The following is a 15,147-nucleotide window of genomic DNA, read 5'->3' as shown; positions in this document are numbered from 1 at the left end:
TTCGCCCGGCACCTTCCCGTGCAAGCGCAGGAGATGCAACACCTGCCCTTATACCTCCCCCCTTCCCACTGTCCAGGGCCCCAAACACCCCTTCCAGGTGAAACAGCGATTTACTTGTACTTCTTGCAATCTAGTACACTGTATTCGCTGCTCACGATGTGGCCTCCTCTACATTGGGGAGACCAAACGCAGATTGGATGACCGCTTTGTGGAACACTTCCGTTCAGTCCGTAAGGATGACCCCGAGCTTCCGGTCGCCTGTCATTTTAATTCACCGCCCCATTCCCACTCAGACCTCACCGTACTCGGGCTCTTGCATTGTTCCACGGAAGCTCAGCGTAAGCTCGAGGAACAGCACCTCATCTTCCAATTAGGCACTTTTCAGCCATATCGAGTTCAACAATTTCAGATCATAACCTCGGCCCCCATTACATTTCTACTTATTTTTTATCCACACCTTTGTTTTGGCCCTCCACCGCCCCCCCCCTCGCCTTTATTTCTCTCCCACATGGCAGTTGTCTCCCATTCTGCCAGCACATTTCACACCTAATCTAGAGACGTCTTTTGTCTCCACTAGTCCTATCACCATCTCGTCTCGTTTTGAATACCTCTTAATGTCTCTTCACTTCTCTTTTGTTCTCTCCCAGCCTGGCCTTTTAATCTGTTTCCTTTCCTGTGCTTTTTCAGTCTTGACAAAGGGTTTCGACCCGAAACGTTGACTCTATTTCTCTCTCCACGGATGTTGCCTGGCCTGCTGAGTTTTTCCAGCATTTTCTGTTGTTATTTTGGATTTCCAGCATCTGCAGTATTTTGCTATCGTAACGTGTCTTCTTCTAGGCTGTGTCTACATTAGTTGCTAAAATTTAGTTTTTATTGATGATTTAGTCTGGCAATGTATATTCAAATCACACATGTTTCATGGATATTTTATCAGTTATGTCCCATTTCTCACCTTAAGAGGAACATATCTGGCCCTGAAATCTATGAAAACATCTATAATTTAATAGCTAAATAAGTATTTTGTTGCTATAGAATTAATGGGCATACAATATTTTGGTTAAAATTCTCTTTACTGTGAAAATTTGTGTCTTATAATACTCCTGTGCAGCGCCTTGGGGACGTTTTACTACGTTAAAGGCGCTATATAAATACAAGTAGTTGTTATTACTGCAATAAATGAAACATATACATAGATTTACATAGTCTACAGCACAGAAACAGGCCATTCGACCCAACAGATCTATGCTGATGTTCATGCTCCACACGAGCCTCTTCCCACCCCACTACATCGAACCCTGTCAGCAGATCCTTTTATTCCTTTCTCTCTTGTGTGCTTATCAAGCTTCCCCTTAAATGCATCTATGCTACTCACCTCAACTACTCTTTATGGTAGCGCTAACTCTTTAATAAAAAAATAAAAAAATACAGGAACTCCCACTGCACTTCAGTTATAGTAATCCGAAGATAATTGTCCACTCATTGCCACTCTGTTTTCAATTGCTGCCTCCCCCATCCCTTTATCTTAAAAAGGTTAGGAAGGCCACATGCCTTTGGAACTCCAATTAAGGTTGTAGGGGGTCTAGATGAGCAACATTGGTAGATGCACCAATTATCGGATTATCATAATCGGTGTGATAATGCAGTCATATAGAGAGGACAAAGATATGTGTAAATGGTGGGGAGTGAAAGGACATGATGGGTGCAGGTACAATAAATGCATAAGGAATAAACCGTAAGGAAAATGAAAACAAAAAGTGCAGCTGAAATGAAACTAAAACAGAAAATGTAAACGAGGCATGGTAACTGTGCCAATTACAAGAGGAGAAAAAAATAGGTGGTGAGGACTAGACAGTACTGTGCTTTGACAAAGGGTCTCTGACATAAATGTCAACTCGAACCCCCCCATGACAGTGACGGAGCCATTCCACATCACAAATGCCCACTGATTTCAAGAGCATGAAGTGTGGTTAAGGTTTGAAGTTACTGCAGTCATTGTTAAGACCAGAGAGCTGCAGTGTGGTCAGCAGAAAGAAGTACAGGAAACTTTGTGATATCCGGCACCGACGGGACTGGCGTGTTGCCGATCTATCAAAACTGCCGGACATACAAAGTTAATGTTGAAGCATACGGAGGTTTTCATCTCCGTATCTGACAACAAACACTGTTGCTTAGCAACAGCTTCTAAAGAGCCGGCTGCAGCTGCAAGCGTCTCCAGCTGAAGCTGTTGCTATAGCTACAGACCTTGCAGTGGCTGACTGGGGAAAAAAAAAGAACGAGATCTAAAAAAACTTACAGAAAACGGCTCCTGATTTTTGCCGTTAGATCGAGTATTCTGGACATACAACCTCCGGATAAACCAAAGCTTCCTGTAGTACTATTCTTGAAGTTTACACTGCTTCATTGGAACAATGTCGGACAACAAAGACTGAGCGGTCAGACTGGGAATGGGAAGAGGAGTTAAAGTGGCGAGCCACAGGTCTATCGGCATTACACTCCTCGACAGAACGGAAATGTTCAGCAAAGCGGTCACCTAATCTAAATTTTCTGTTTGTATTTCAAGTTTGCAGGTTTTTCTCTCTTTTTTATAAATGTGGCTGTGTGGGAAGTGATAAGAAAAATCACCTTTGAGGTTGGAATTACGGTACATTGTTGGGGCACCATAAAAGGATTTCTTCTGTGTAGCTGGTTATGCTGCCTTCGGCCTGGGAGTATTTGATAATGATCCTGGGTGCCCAAAATGGAAATTTCAACGGTTTAGGAATTTGGTTTAGTTTTAAGTTCATCAAACCTATAAAGTACATTTCTGTTAAAACTGTTGAGTTTGATATGAATTTTTAAATCTTTATTTCCTGTTATGGTGAAGGATATCGATGCTAAGAAGCGAAACACATCCAATGCCAGTATTGAGCATTCCTAGGTCTGGTGTAGTAAGAGTCAAATGCAAAGTAAAACTTCCTTATCTTTGTCCTACCAAAGTATCTTAATGCCTAACTTCAAAAGATTACCTCATTAATGTGCATTTTTTTTCCAGAACAGCTACCCTTATAGGTTCTTTAGGTGAGATTAAAATTGAGACAGTTTTGATTTGAGCTTCTAGGAACTGAGTAGATACAACTGCAACTCATTCACAGATCACAGAGAAAATTTTCAACCCCTCTGTTTATACTGAATTTGAACCCAGGTTCCAGAGGTGAAAGCATGTAATTGGGTTAATCATATGTGATTGGACGGATAAATAATATGCATAGTAATTATTGTACATAATATTTAAAACTGCATGTTGTCGTTCATGGCATTTGCCACACATTAATTTGCAATATCATTAATGTAATTTGTGTTTTAATTTTATTTTCCTCCACTCTAGACCACCTCGGTTGATGGGAGAGGGTTTTGTAGTAATGCAATCAAATGATGTTGATATCTATTACTACATGGATGAGCCAGGTCTGTTTATATGCATCTCTTGTATTTTGCTTTTGGCTTGTGTTTTTTTTTGTTCATTCGCTGTTGGATCTCCGATGGAAGCTGTTTTGGAAGACTGTTAAAAATCAGTTTTCTTTTCTAATTTGTTTTCCATTTTCTCCCCCTCTGCTTCTGACTTGTGCTAGGGTATGGATTCTGGAGGACCTCCATTACCTGCCCAAGTAGATGTTCTTATTTTATGAAATAACAACAGAAAATGCTGGAAATACTCAGCAGGCCAGGCAGCATCCGTGGAGAGAGAAACAGAGTTAACGTTTCAGGTCTGGGACCCTTCATCAGAACTGGAAAAAGCTCCTACCTCCGCCTGGACCATGATCCCACTAGCAAACATCAAGCCATTGTTTCCAAGTGTGTCACTGACCTCATCTCCTCTGGAGATCTTCCCTCCATGGCTGCCAACCTCATAGTCCCCCAACCCCGCACAGCCCGCTTCTACCTCCTTCCCAAGATCCACAAACAGGACTGCCCTGGTAGACCCATCGTTTCAGCCTGTTCTTGCCCCACGGAACTTATCTCTTCCTATCTCGACTCTATTTTTTCTCCCCTTGTCCAGTCTCTTCCCACCTACATTTGCGACTCTTCCGACGCCCTCCGTCACTTTAACAGTTTCCAGTTTCCTGGCCCCAACCGTCTCCTTTTCACCATGGACGTCCAATCCCTCTACACCTCCATCCCCCACCAGGACGGCCTTCGGGCGCTCTGTTTCTTCCTTGAACAGAGGCCCAACCAGTCCCCATCCACCACCACCCTCCTCCGCCTGGCTGAACTTGTTCTCACATTGAACAACTTCTCCTTTGACTCCACTCACTTCCTCCAAATTAAAGGTGTTGCTATGGGAACCCGCATGGCCCTAGCTATGCCTGCCTGTTCATGGGACATGTGGAACATTCTTTGTTCCAGTCCTACTCAGGTTCCCTCCCTCACCTCTTTTTCCGGTACATCGATGACTGTATTGGTGCCGTTTCCTGCTCTCGCCCTGAACTGGATAAGTTCATTCACTTTACTTCCACTTTCCACCCTGCCCTCACCTTCACGTGGTCCATCTCCGACTCTTCCCTTCCCTTCCTTGACTTCTCCGTCTCCATTTCTGGCGATCGGCTTTCAACAAACATCCACTACAAGCCCACCGACTCCCACAGCTACCTGGACTACACTTCCTCCCACCCCGCTTCCTGTAAGGACTCTATTCCATTCTCCCAGTTTCTCCGTCTCCGCCGCGTCTGTTCTGACGATGCCACCTTCCATACTAGTGCTTCTGACATGTCTTCCTTTTTCCTCAACCGAGGATTCCCCTCTACCGTGGTTGACACGGCCCTTGACTGTGTCCGTTCTATTTCTCGCACTTCTGCTCTCACCCCTGCCCCTCCCTCCCAGAACCACGATAGGGTTCCCCTTGTCCTCACCTTTCACCCCACCAGCCTCCACATTCAACGGATCATCCTCCGCCATTTCCGCCACCTCCAATGTGGTCCCACCACCAAACACATCATCCCCTCACCTCCCCTTTCAGCATTCCGAAGGGACCGCTCCCTCCGCGACACCCTGGTCCACTCCTCAATCACCCCCAACAGCCCTGCTCCTTCACCTGGCACCTTCCCGTGCAAGCGGAGGAGATGCAACACATGCCCTTTTACCTCCTCCCTTCCCACTGTCCAGGGCCCCAAACACCGCTTCCAGGTGAAACAGCGATTTACTTGTACTTCTTGCAATTTAATATACTGTATTCGCTGCTCACGATGCGGTCTCCTCTACATTGGGGAGACCAAACGCAGATTGGGCGACCGCTTTGCGGAACACCTCCGTTCAGTCCGTACGGGTGACCCTGAGCTTCCGGTTGCCTGTCACTTTAATTCACCGCTTCACTCCCACTCTGATCTCTCTGTCCTCGGGCTATTGCATTGTTCCAATGAAGCTCAACGTAAGCTCGAGGAACAGCACCTCATCTTTCGATTGGGCACTTTACAGTCTGCCGGACTCAACATAGAGTTCAACAATTTCAGATAATTATCCCTGCCCCCATTTTTCATGCAGTATGATTTTTGCCATTCCCATTTGCAACATTTTATCTTTCCTGCCTCTTACAAAAGTACAGGATGCTCTTTCTATTTCTTCCTCCCCTCCTAACCCCCCCCCCCCCCCCCCGTCTCTGCACCTGCTTAATATCTGTTACACCTCCAGCTTTTTCCAGTTCTGATGAAGGGTCCTAGACCTGAAACGTTAACTCTGTTTCTCTCTCCACGGATGCTGCCTGGCCTGCTGAGTATTTCCAGCATTTTCTGTTGTTATTTCAGATTTCCAGCATCCGCAGTATTTTGCAATTATATTCTTATTTTATGAGCCTAGATGGTGAATGCAGGCACCATCTAGGCTCATAAGATGCCAAAATCAAGCCTGATCATGACCACATACATATTCACACTTTCTAGCAGGGTTCACTTGATAGTAATCAAGAATGGGAATCCTGCTGAATTTAGATTTTTCCATCTCCCAACTCCGCACTATTGAGGCTACTTGTATCATTGCTACCTGAATTTAGAGTTATACAGATCGGAAAGGTTCTATCAGTGGGAAGTGCATTTATTTACCCATTAAACCTTACATCAGCTGTTTTATAAAAGAAATTCCATATGCTTGGATACTTTGCTTTCTCTACAATTGCTGTTTTTCTTATGTCAATAAAAAAGTTTTATAATTAATATTTAGTGTGACAATGTAGACAATAAAGTCTTTGAATATGTATGATTTGGATCCGTTATAGTGCAGTAGTCCCATTTCTCACCTGATGAGGGAACCTATCTGAACCTAATGGTCGGAGGCTTCCCGCAGGTGCAAGCCTCTGACCTGCACTTAACCTAGCACGCTGGCCGTTGTGCTGTGGGCTCGTGTGGGATTCCGATCCTGGGCCTGCTCCAACTGCTGACGCGCAGTGCTTGCGTATCCCAGGGGCGCAGTTAGTTCGAAGCGTCCCCAGGGATCACGAGAGCCAATGGTAGCAGGGAGCCTGTATTCATAGATTTGACAGGAAGACCTGTCAAATCTATGAATACAATTCAGCCCCAAAACATCACTAAAACTTCAAATAAATGTAAAAAAAAAAGATCAATTTTTAAAATAACTATAAATTACATAAAATAACTATTTTAAACAATAATTTAAATTTTTGAAAAAATTAATTACAGTTTCTAACGGAGCTAAAAATAAACTTACCTTTCTTTAAAGTATTTAAAAATAATAAACCTGTGGAAAAAATGTTTTAATTTAACTTAATTCACCACTTACCTTGTTAAAAGCAGGCCTTGTGACTGCTTTTTACAAGCGTAGCTCCTGGAGACTTACCCTCCTGGAGCAACCTGCAAAAAAAAACGGAAGTTCCAGGCGTACGCGCTGCCTCTCCGGCGCACGCGTTCGACCTGTGAACCCCTTCCTTTAAGGGAACGGAAGTTCCGGTTTCCCGCGCATGCGCAGTGCATGCATGAAACCGGCACTTTCGTTGGGCCTACGCGTGAGTACCCAGCGTGTACTCACCCGTGGGGACTCGAAGTTCTGGCCCAATATTGATGAAAATATCTATCACTTAATAGCTAACTGAAAAAATGTGCTACTACAGAATTAATGTTTGTATTTTGGTTACATAGACCAGTTTCTGTGTCATAAATTCTATGTTGGTGTTTGTGCGCCACACGAGCCTCCTCCCACCCTTCATCTAAACCTATCAATCCAACCTTCAATTCTTTTCTCCCTCATGTACTTATCTAGCTTTCCCTTAAATGCATCTGCTATTCACCTCAACTACTCCATGTGGTAGCAAGTTCAGCATTCTAACCACTCTCTGGGTAAAGAAGTTGCTCCTAAATTCTTTATTGGATTTATTCGTGACTATCTTATTTATGGCCTCTAGTTTTGGCCTCCCCACAAGTGGAAATTCTTCTCTACATCTACCCTATCAAACTCCTTCATAATTTTAAAGACCTCTATTGGGTCACCCCTCAACCTTCTCTTTTCTAAAGAGCCCCAGCCTGTTCAGTCTTTCCTGATAGCTATAATCTCTCAGTTTTGGTATCATTCTTGTAAATCTTTTTTGCACTTTCTCCAATGTCCCTATATCCTTTTGGTAATATGGAGTTCGGAACTGTGCACAGTACTCTACAGGTGTGGTCTAACAAAGGTTCTATACAAGTTTAACATAACTTCTCTGCTTTTCAATCCTTTTCCTCTAGGAATGAACCCCAGTGCTTGGTTTGCATTTTTTTTGGCCTTGTTAACCTGCGTTGCTACTTTTAATGATTTGTGAATCTATACCCCTAGATTTCTTTGTCTCCTCTACCCCATTTAGACTCTTATTTTCCAAGGAGTATGTGGCCTCCATATTTCTCTTACCAAAGTGCATGACCTCACACTTGCCTATATTGAAATTCATTTGCCATTTACGCGTTCATTCTGCAAGCTTATTAAGGTGTTGTATTTTGTCGCCGTCTTCCTCAGTATTAACTATAAACCCCAATTTAGTGTCATCCGCAACTTTTTAAACTGTACTTCTGAATCCTGAGTCCAAATCATTCATGTAAATGGTGAACAGTAGACCCAGCACCGATCCCTGTGGAACACCGCTTCCCACCTTCCGCCAGTTGGAGTAAATACCTTTTAAGCCCTACTCTCCTGTTTTTGGATTTGTAGCCAGCTTGCTATCCATTCTGCTACTTGCCCCTGATTCCATATGCTCGGAGTCTTCTATGCAATACCTTATCAAAGGTCTTTTGGAAATCCAGATATATCACATCTACAACATTACCCTTTTCTACACTTTGTTACTTCTTCAAAGTATTCAATAAGATTGGTCAAGCATGACCTTCCCTTTTGAAATCCGCGCTGACTATTCTTTATCATAGTTTAGGTTTCTGGATATTTTTCTATTACATCTTTTCAACCACATTCCATTATATTTACTACCATGATTTGTACTCTAATGGAAATTAAATAATGTCTTAAAAATATGAACAAGGAGTTAGAAAGGAACTGTTACTGCATTAGTTTACACTCATTTTCATTCCATTTCCAATTTCTTTACCCCTCATCTTTACCAAGAGGGTTTGGGAAGACCACCTGCTTTTTTTTGTTATAATGATTTTGGAAAGTCTGGATTAGCAAAATTGGCAGATTTTTTGATTTACCAACCTACTTAAACTCTCTATAGCCTCATTTTAAGCAGTTTTTTATGTACATGCTGTTTCACAAATCAAAATTTTAACCAATAACTGTATATTCAGAAATTAAAACTTCTCCCTCAAGAACAAGAATGTCTTTTTTCTGGAAGATATTCTCCCTTTTGTCAACACTTGTCTTGCATTTAATTTAGCAGATGTGCTAATTTTCTGTTTCACTGAATTAAACCACTGAAAAATTTGCAGGCAAGGCAAAAGAGCAGGGGGGTGGGACTAATTGGATAGCTCGTTCAAAGAGCCAGCACTGGCACGATAGGCCAAGTGGCCTCTTTCTGTGCGGTACGATTTTATAATTCAAATGGTATATTCTGCTGCTTATCTGTTTGCTATTACAACAAGACGTGTGTATACAGTTTTAATGATTATTATGTTGTGCAGGTGTTGTACCAGAAGAAACTGATGAAAATGCTGAAGAGAGTCCAGACAGTGAAAGTACAAAATTGCAAGACTTACCACCATGTTGGGGACTTGACATTGTTTGTGGTAAAGGAACGGATTTCAACTATGGACCGTGGGCAGATAGACAGAGGTAAAAAAAATACATCACTGACTATGTGACTGAGTCCTAAAACAGGAAAGTGAAAAAAACATTTTTGAACGTTCATGACCCTGTTATCAAACTCGCCCCTTTTTAATTGATTCCTGATCTGTGCATGATCTGAAATTGCTTTGCTGTGCACCTGTAAGGCAATATGTTAATGCAACAAATCTGATCATCCCAAAGGGGGAATAGGGATGAGGCTATTTGGCCTTGCATTAGTTTCCATCGATGTCTGGGTGAGTTGTGTCTGTGATTTTCTTCCAAAAAAACCTGAAAGTTGTGTAAATGGTTTCTGACTGCGTCACACATCTGGTTATATAAAGTATTTAAGAACCCAAACTGATTATTGCAGACAGGCTGCGTTTTTGTGTTTCCGTCATGTTGATTGATCTAGATTAGCAGGAACATTGTGATACAATCTTGTGTTGATTTTAAAATTTACTTTAAAAGAAGAAATGTTGCATTCTGTCCATGTGGTGAGTTAGAATTTGTTGCAAAATAATTCTATTCCATCATTTTCTTCAAATGAAGTATTTAGATGAGGCAGCATGCTTGCAAGTTGAATCTGCCCTCATCATTCCTTTCATTTTAAGTAAAATAAAATCATGTCCAGTTGCACAGTGGTTAAATGGAAGAAGGATTCTATATTTTCCCTCCTTCATCTCAACAAAAAAAAAATGTGTCCTGAAAATCTGCCATGTTTACTGAGCATCAAGTAGCGCCAGGCAGAGCTGGATATTGTATAATTGCGCTATTAAACCATGTCTCCGTTCTGTTAGAGCAGCATTAGACTTTCTGAGGGGTGGAGGTTTGGGAGTGGGTGGTGTCTACCTTCTTTGATATTAACATTACTGATGGAGGTGGGACTAGCAAAGCCTCCCAACAAACTGCATGCCTGCATACAGCAGGACCACGGTACTTTCAGAAAGGCAAAAGTGGGGTCCACCAAATACTTAAAAGTTGGTTTCTTGCAGTCACTGGTCGTAAAGTGATGGGCTCCTGAAAGGAAAATGTCATTTGTGGAAAAGGGCCAGGTTTTGTTTTTCTTCTTTCTTGTACTGAAAACACTGACTTGCCAACAGCACTATTTTTAGTCTCTAATCTCCTCCCACCACCAACCTAATGGATGCTACAGCTGTTCTGATACTGGCATAGATGCCTCTTGAAGTAAATGATGTTTGTAAAGATGTCAACAAAGGCTATGGGCCCCGACAACATCCCAGCTGTCTTACTGAAGACTTGTGCTCCAGAACTAGCAGCGCCTTTAGCTAAGCTGTTCCAGTATAGCTACAACACTGGCATCTACCCGACAATGTGGAAAACTGCCCAGGTATGTCCTGTCCACAGAAAGCAGGACAATTCCAATCTGGCCAATTACCGACCCATCAGTCTAATCTCAATCATCAGCATAGTGATGGAAGGTGTTGTCAACAGTGCAATCGAGCGGCACTTACTCACCAACGACCTTCTCACCGATGCTCAGTTTGGGTTCTGCTAGGACCACTCAGCTCCAGACCTCATTACAGCCTTGGTCCAAATATGGACGAAAGAGCTGAATTCCAGCGGCGAGGTCAGAATGACTGCCCTTGACTTCAAGGCAGTATTTGACCGAGTGCGGCATCAAGGAGCCCTAAGTAAAATTGAAGTCAATGGGAATCGGGGAAAACTCTCCACTTGCTGGAGTCATACCTAGCACAAAGGAAGATGGTTGTGGTTGTTGGAGGTCAATCATCACAGCCCCAGGACATCGCTGCAGGAGTTCCTCAGGGCAGTGTCCTCGGCCCAACCATCTTCAGCTGCTTCATCAGTGACTTTCCCTCCATCATAAGGTCAGAAATGGGGATGTTCGCTGATGATTGCACAGTGTTCAGTTCCATCCGCAACTCCTCAGAAAATGTAGCAGTCTATGCCTGCATGCAGCAAGACCTGGACGATATTCAGGTTTGGGCTGATATGTGGCAAGTAATATTCGCGCCACACAAGTGCTAGGCAATGACTATCTTCAACAAGCGAGAGTCGAACCACCTCCCATTGACCAGAATCGTAACTGGATATGACAACACCTTCCATCACTTTGCTGACTATTGAGAGTAGACTGATGGGGCGGCAATTGGCTGGATTGGATTTGTCCTGTTTTTGTGGACTGGTCATACCTGGGCAGTTGTCCACATTGTCAGATAGATGCCAGTGTTGTAGCTGTACTGGAACAGCTTAGTTCTGGAGCACAAGTCTTCAGCACGACAACCGGGATGTTGTCGGGGCCCATAGCCTTTGCTGTATCCAGTGCACTCAGCCATTTCTTGATATCACTTGGAGTGAATCGAATTGGCTGAAGACTGGCTTCTGTGATGGTGGGGACCTCAGGAGGAGGCCGAGATGGATCATCCACTCGGCACTTCTGGCTGAAAATGGGTGCAAACACACTTCAGCCTTTTCATTTTCACTTGGGTGTTGGGCTCCGCCATCATTGAGGATGGCGATGTTCGTGGAGTCTCCTCCTCCCGTCAGTTGTTTAATGGTCCACCACCATTCACGACTGGATGTGGCAGGACTGCAGAGCTTTGATCTGATTTGTTGGTTGTGGGATTGCTTAGCTCTGTCTATAGCATGCTGCTTCTATTTAGCATGCATGTAGTCCTGTGTTGCAGCTTCTCCAGGCTGGCACCTCATTTTTAGGTACGCCTGGTGCTGCTCCTGGCATGGAACTTGGGTTGGTCGCCTGGCTTGATTTTAATGGTAGAGTGAGGGATGTGCAGGGCCATGAGGTTACAGATTGTGGTGGAATACAATTCTGCAGCTGCTGATGGCCCACAGCACCTCATGGATGCCCAGTTTTGAGCTGCTAGATCTGTTCTGAATCTATCCCATTTAGCGCGGTACTCATGCCGCACAACATGATGAAGACCGAACTTCGTCTCCACAAGGACTGTGTGGTGGTCACTGCTACCAATACTGTCATGGACAGATGTATCTGCGACACGTAGATTGGTGAAGACGACGTCATCTAGGTTTTTCCCCCTTGTGATTGTTCTCTCACCATCTGCTGCAGACCGAGTCTGGCAGCTATGTTCTTCAGGACTCGGTCAGTAGTGGTGTTACTGAGTCACTCTTGGTGGTGGACATTGAAGTCCCTCACCAAGAGTGTGCCCTTGATACCCTCAGTGCTTCTTCCAAGTGGTGCTCAACATGGAGGAGTACTGATTCATCAGCTGAGGGAGCTGAGGTAAGTGGTAATCAGCAGGAGGTTTCTTTGCTAATGTTTGACCTGATGCCATGAGACATCATGGGGTCCGGAGTTGATGTTGAGGACTCCCAGGGCCAATCCCTCCTGACTTTATAACACTGTGCCGCCACCTCTGGTGGCTCTGTCCTGCTGGTGGGACAGGATATACCCAGGGATGGTGATGGAGGAGTCTAGGACATTGGCTGAAAGGTATGATTCTGAGTGTATGACTGTCAGGCTGTTGCTTGACTAGTCTGTGGGACAGCTCTCCCAATTTTGGCACAAGTCCGCAAATGTCAGTGAGGAGGACTTTGCAGGGTCGACTGGGCTGTGTGTCTCGTAATCATGTCTGGAGCCAGTGCCGAGGTCGATACCGGGTGATCCGTCCAGTTTTATTCTTATTATTATTGTTTCTTGTAGCGGTTTGTTACAACTGAGTGGCTTGCTGGGCCATTTCAGAGGGCAGTTATGAGTCGATCACATTGCTGTGGGTCTGGAGTCACATATAGGCCACACCAGATAAGGAAGGCAGATTGCCTTCCTTAAAAGGACATTAGTGAACCAAATGGGTTTTTACTGCAATCCAGTAGTTTCATGGTCACCATTACTGATACAAGCTTTTTATTCCAGATTTATTTAATTAACTGAATTTAAATTCCGTGGTGGAATTTTAACTCTCTGGATTATTAGTCCAGGCCTCTAGGTTACTAGTCCAGTAACATAACCACTATGCTATCGTTCCTTAGCTAATGCTAAGCTAGCCTTAGTTTCCCATCAGCGCCTCTGTCTCTTCTCTATGTTCCAACACCCATTCACTCAATTTAAATTGGCTGAACCCGAGAATTTCCATGGGATGATTGCTAGATGGTGGTTTGGAACACGGGTTTTTGGGGTGCTCATGTCAAATTCAGCGTTTTTGTTACAGATTGCGATCTGTTTCATTTTTGTAATTTTCCCCAGTCCACTTGCGCCGCCTTAGTTAGAGTGGTTCAGCCCATGGTTATGTGTACAGGTGTTAATGCTGCGGCTTGGCTAACCTTCCAGGAAATGTGTTTGAGCAGAACTACAAAATTAAGGCGTGAGTCGAAAGTGTGTTGGCCTGGGATGGTGAGGATGGGGACATGGCGGTGTTTTCATTGTGCGTGGCGGGGGATGCTGGGATAACTCTGGGAGGAACAGGGAGTGTGGACTAGGAGGGTAGGAGTGGTGGTGTTTGATCATTGTGGTTGTCCTTCTAGGTATGTAACCAAGACACAGACAAGCAATGCATGTCAAAATCATTTGATATCAACTACAGGATATGATCAATGCTTGTACAGTAAAAACTTTTTTTTTTAAAAGAAGCAAGGCCAATATTCTGGCTGCCAGGAAGGCAATTGTGATGATAATGTATGGAAGATAAAGCATTATTTATTTTTTCTTTTTGAAACTGGGGAATTCAACTGTCCTGAAGCTTTTGTTGTACGAGTCCGAGCTAATAAGATTGTGTTAAAACTAACCTAACGGTTAATTTTGCACTTGTGTAGTGTGCCCTATTGAAGACATTGTCCATGTTTTACCCTGAACTAGTAAGGTATTGTGCATGTGCTGTGTTAACTTTGTGAGGTGTTTCTTTTTAAGAAGAAAGGAATGTGTTATAGTAACCAGTGACATTTAAAAAAATGTCTAGTGTTCTCACAATTCATCATTTAAATTTTACATTTTTTTCCCATAAAATGAATTATATACTCCAACTCTGAGGCATCCCACTGGCACATCAACTTTTGTAAACTAAAACTTAAAGCTTTCACAGTTTGGATTGATCAGTGGGGCTATCTCATTGCAAAGTGCACAAGTGTTGATTGCCAGTTTGTAGCATGATGCATTTATTCCTAATTGAATAACACATAATCTCAGCTGATGCTTCAGTGCAATGCTGAGGGAGCATCTGTCGGATGCTGTCTTCTGGATGAGATGTTAAACCAAAGTGCCCTGTCAGGTGCATGTAAAAGATCCTATGGCACTGTTCAAAGGAGATTCAGGGGTGTTTTTGTGCTGTACTGGCCAATATTTATCTCTCAACCAACATCACCAAAACAAATTATCTGGCCATTCATCTCACTGCTGTTGGTGACACCTTGCTGTGTTCAGATTGGCTACCATGTTTGCCAATACAACAGTAACGACACTTCAAACAAACTCATTGTCTGTTAAGTGCTTTGGAATGTTCTGAGAAAATGAAAAGCGCCATATAAATGCATGTTTGTTCATCTTTCCTGCTGTGTTTGTTTGAAGAGTAAAAAAATTGCATGTGCATCCTATTTTTGATTAGTTGCAACAGTTTTGTGAAGATGAGGATTGTTGTATAGAAATTAAGGTTTTGTTATCAAAATAGAATAAAATGTATTTTGAAACAAACAGGAAAGCCATATAAATGTTGATGCAAATTCAGTTTGATTTGATTCATTGAGTTTAGATGAGGACAGTAACTCAAGCTTCATGGTGAGGCATCTTTATTTATTCATTGTTATTTAAAACACATGGAACAATAACGTTTGACACTAAGAAATGTAAAAATATTTATAAATGCTTGCAATGTTTTTTAAACCCAATATGTATTAATTCATTAGACTGACATCCTGGCATATGTTACAAAGTGTTATGCTAGTGTTTCAATAGTATACGGTTCGGATTCTCTGAGC

The 15,147-nt window shown here is 43.1% G+C and overlaps 1 protein-coding gene across 9 annotated transcripts in view; it reads left to right on the top strand.

Moving 5' to 3' along the window:
* Positions 1–15,147, top strand: part of bltp1 (bridge-like lipid transfer protein family member 1) — a 567,108-nt gene that overhangs the window by 81,094 nt on the left and 470,867 nt on the right. For all 9 annotated transcript variants that reach the window (XM_086009761.1, XM_086009749.1, XM_086009753.1 and 6 more), the window contains exons 10-11: positions 3,365–3,444; positions 9,081–9,231. In XM_086009761.1, the coding sequence (XP_085865887.1) occupies positions 3,365–3,444; positions 9,081–9,231 (231 nt within the window). The remainder of the gene's footprint in view (positions 1–3,364; positions 3,445–9,080; positions 9,232–15,147) is intronic.

This window comes from Somniosus microcephalus, chromosome 2 (assembly GCF_052327205.1).
Source record: "Somniosus microcephalus isolate GS21.2 chromosome 2, FLI_Smic_1.0, whole genome shotgun sequence".
In the NCBI taxonomy this organism is placed as follows: domain Eukaryota; kingdom Metazoa; phylum Chordata; class Chondrichthyes; order Squaliformes; family Somniosidae; genus Somniosus; species Somniosus microcephalus.
The sequence above is the reverse complement of the archived record's forward strand: the minus strand, read 5'-3'. Positions and strand labels throughout refer to the sequence as shown.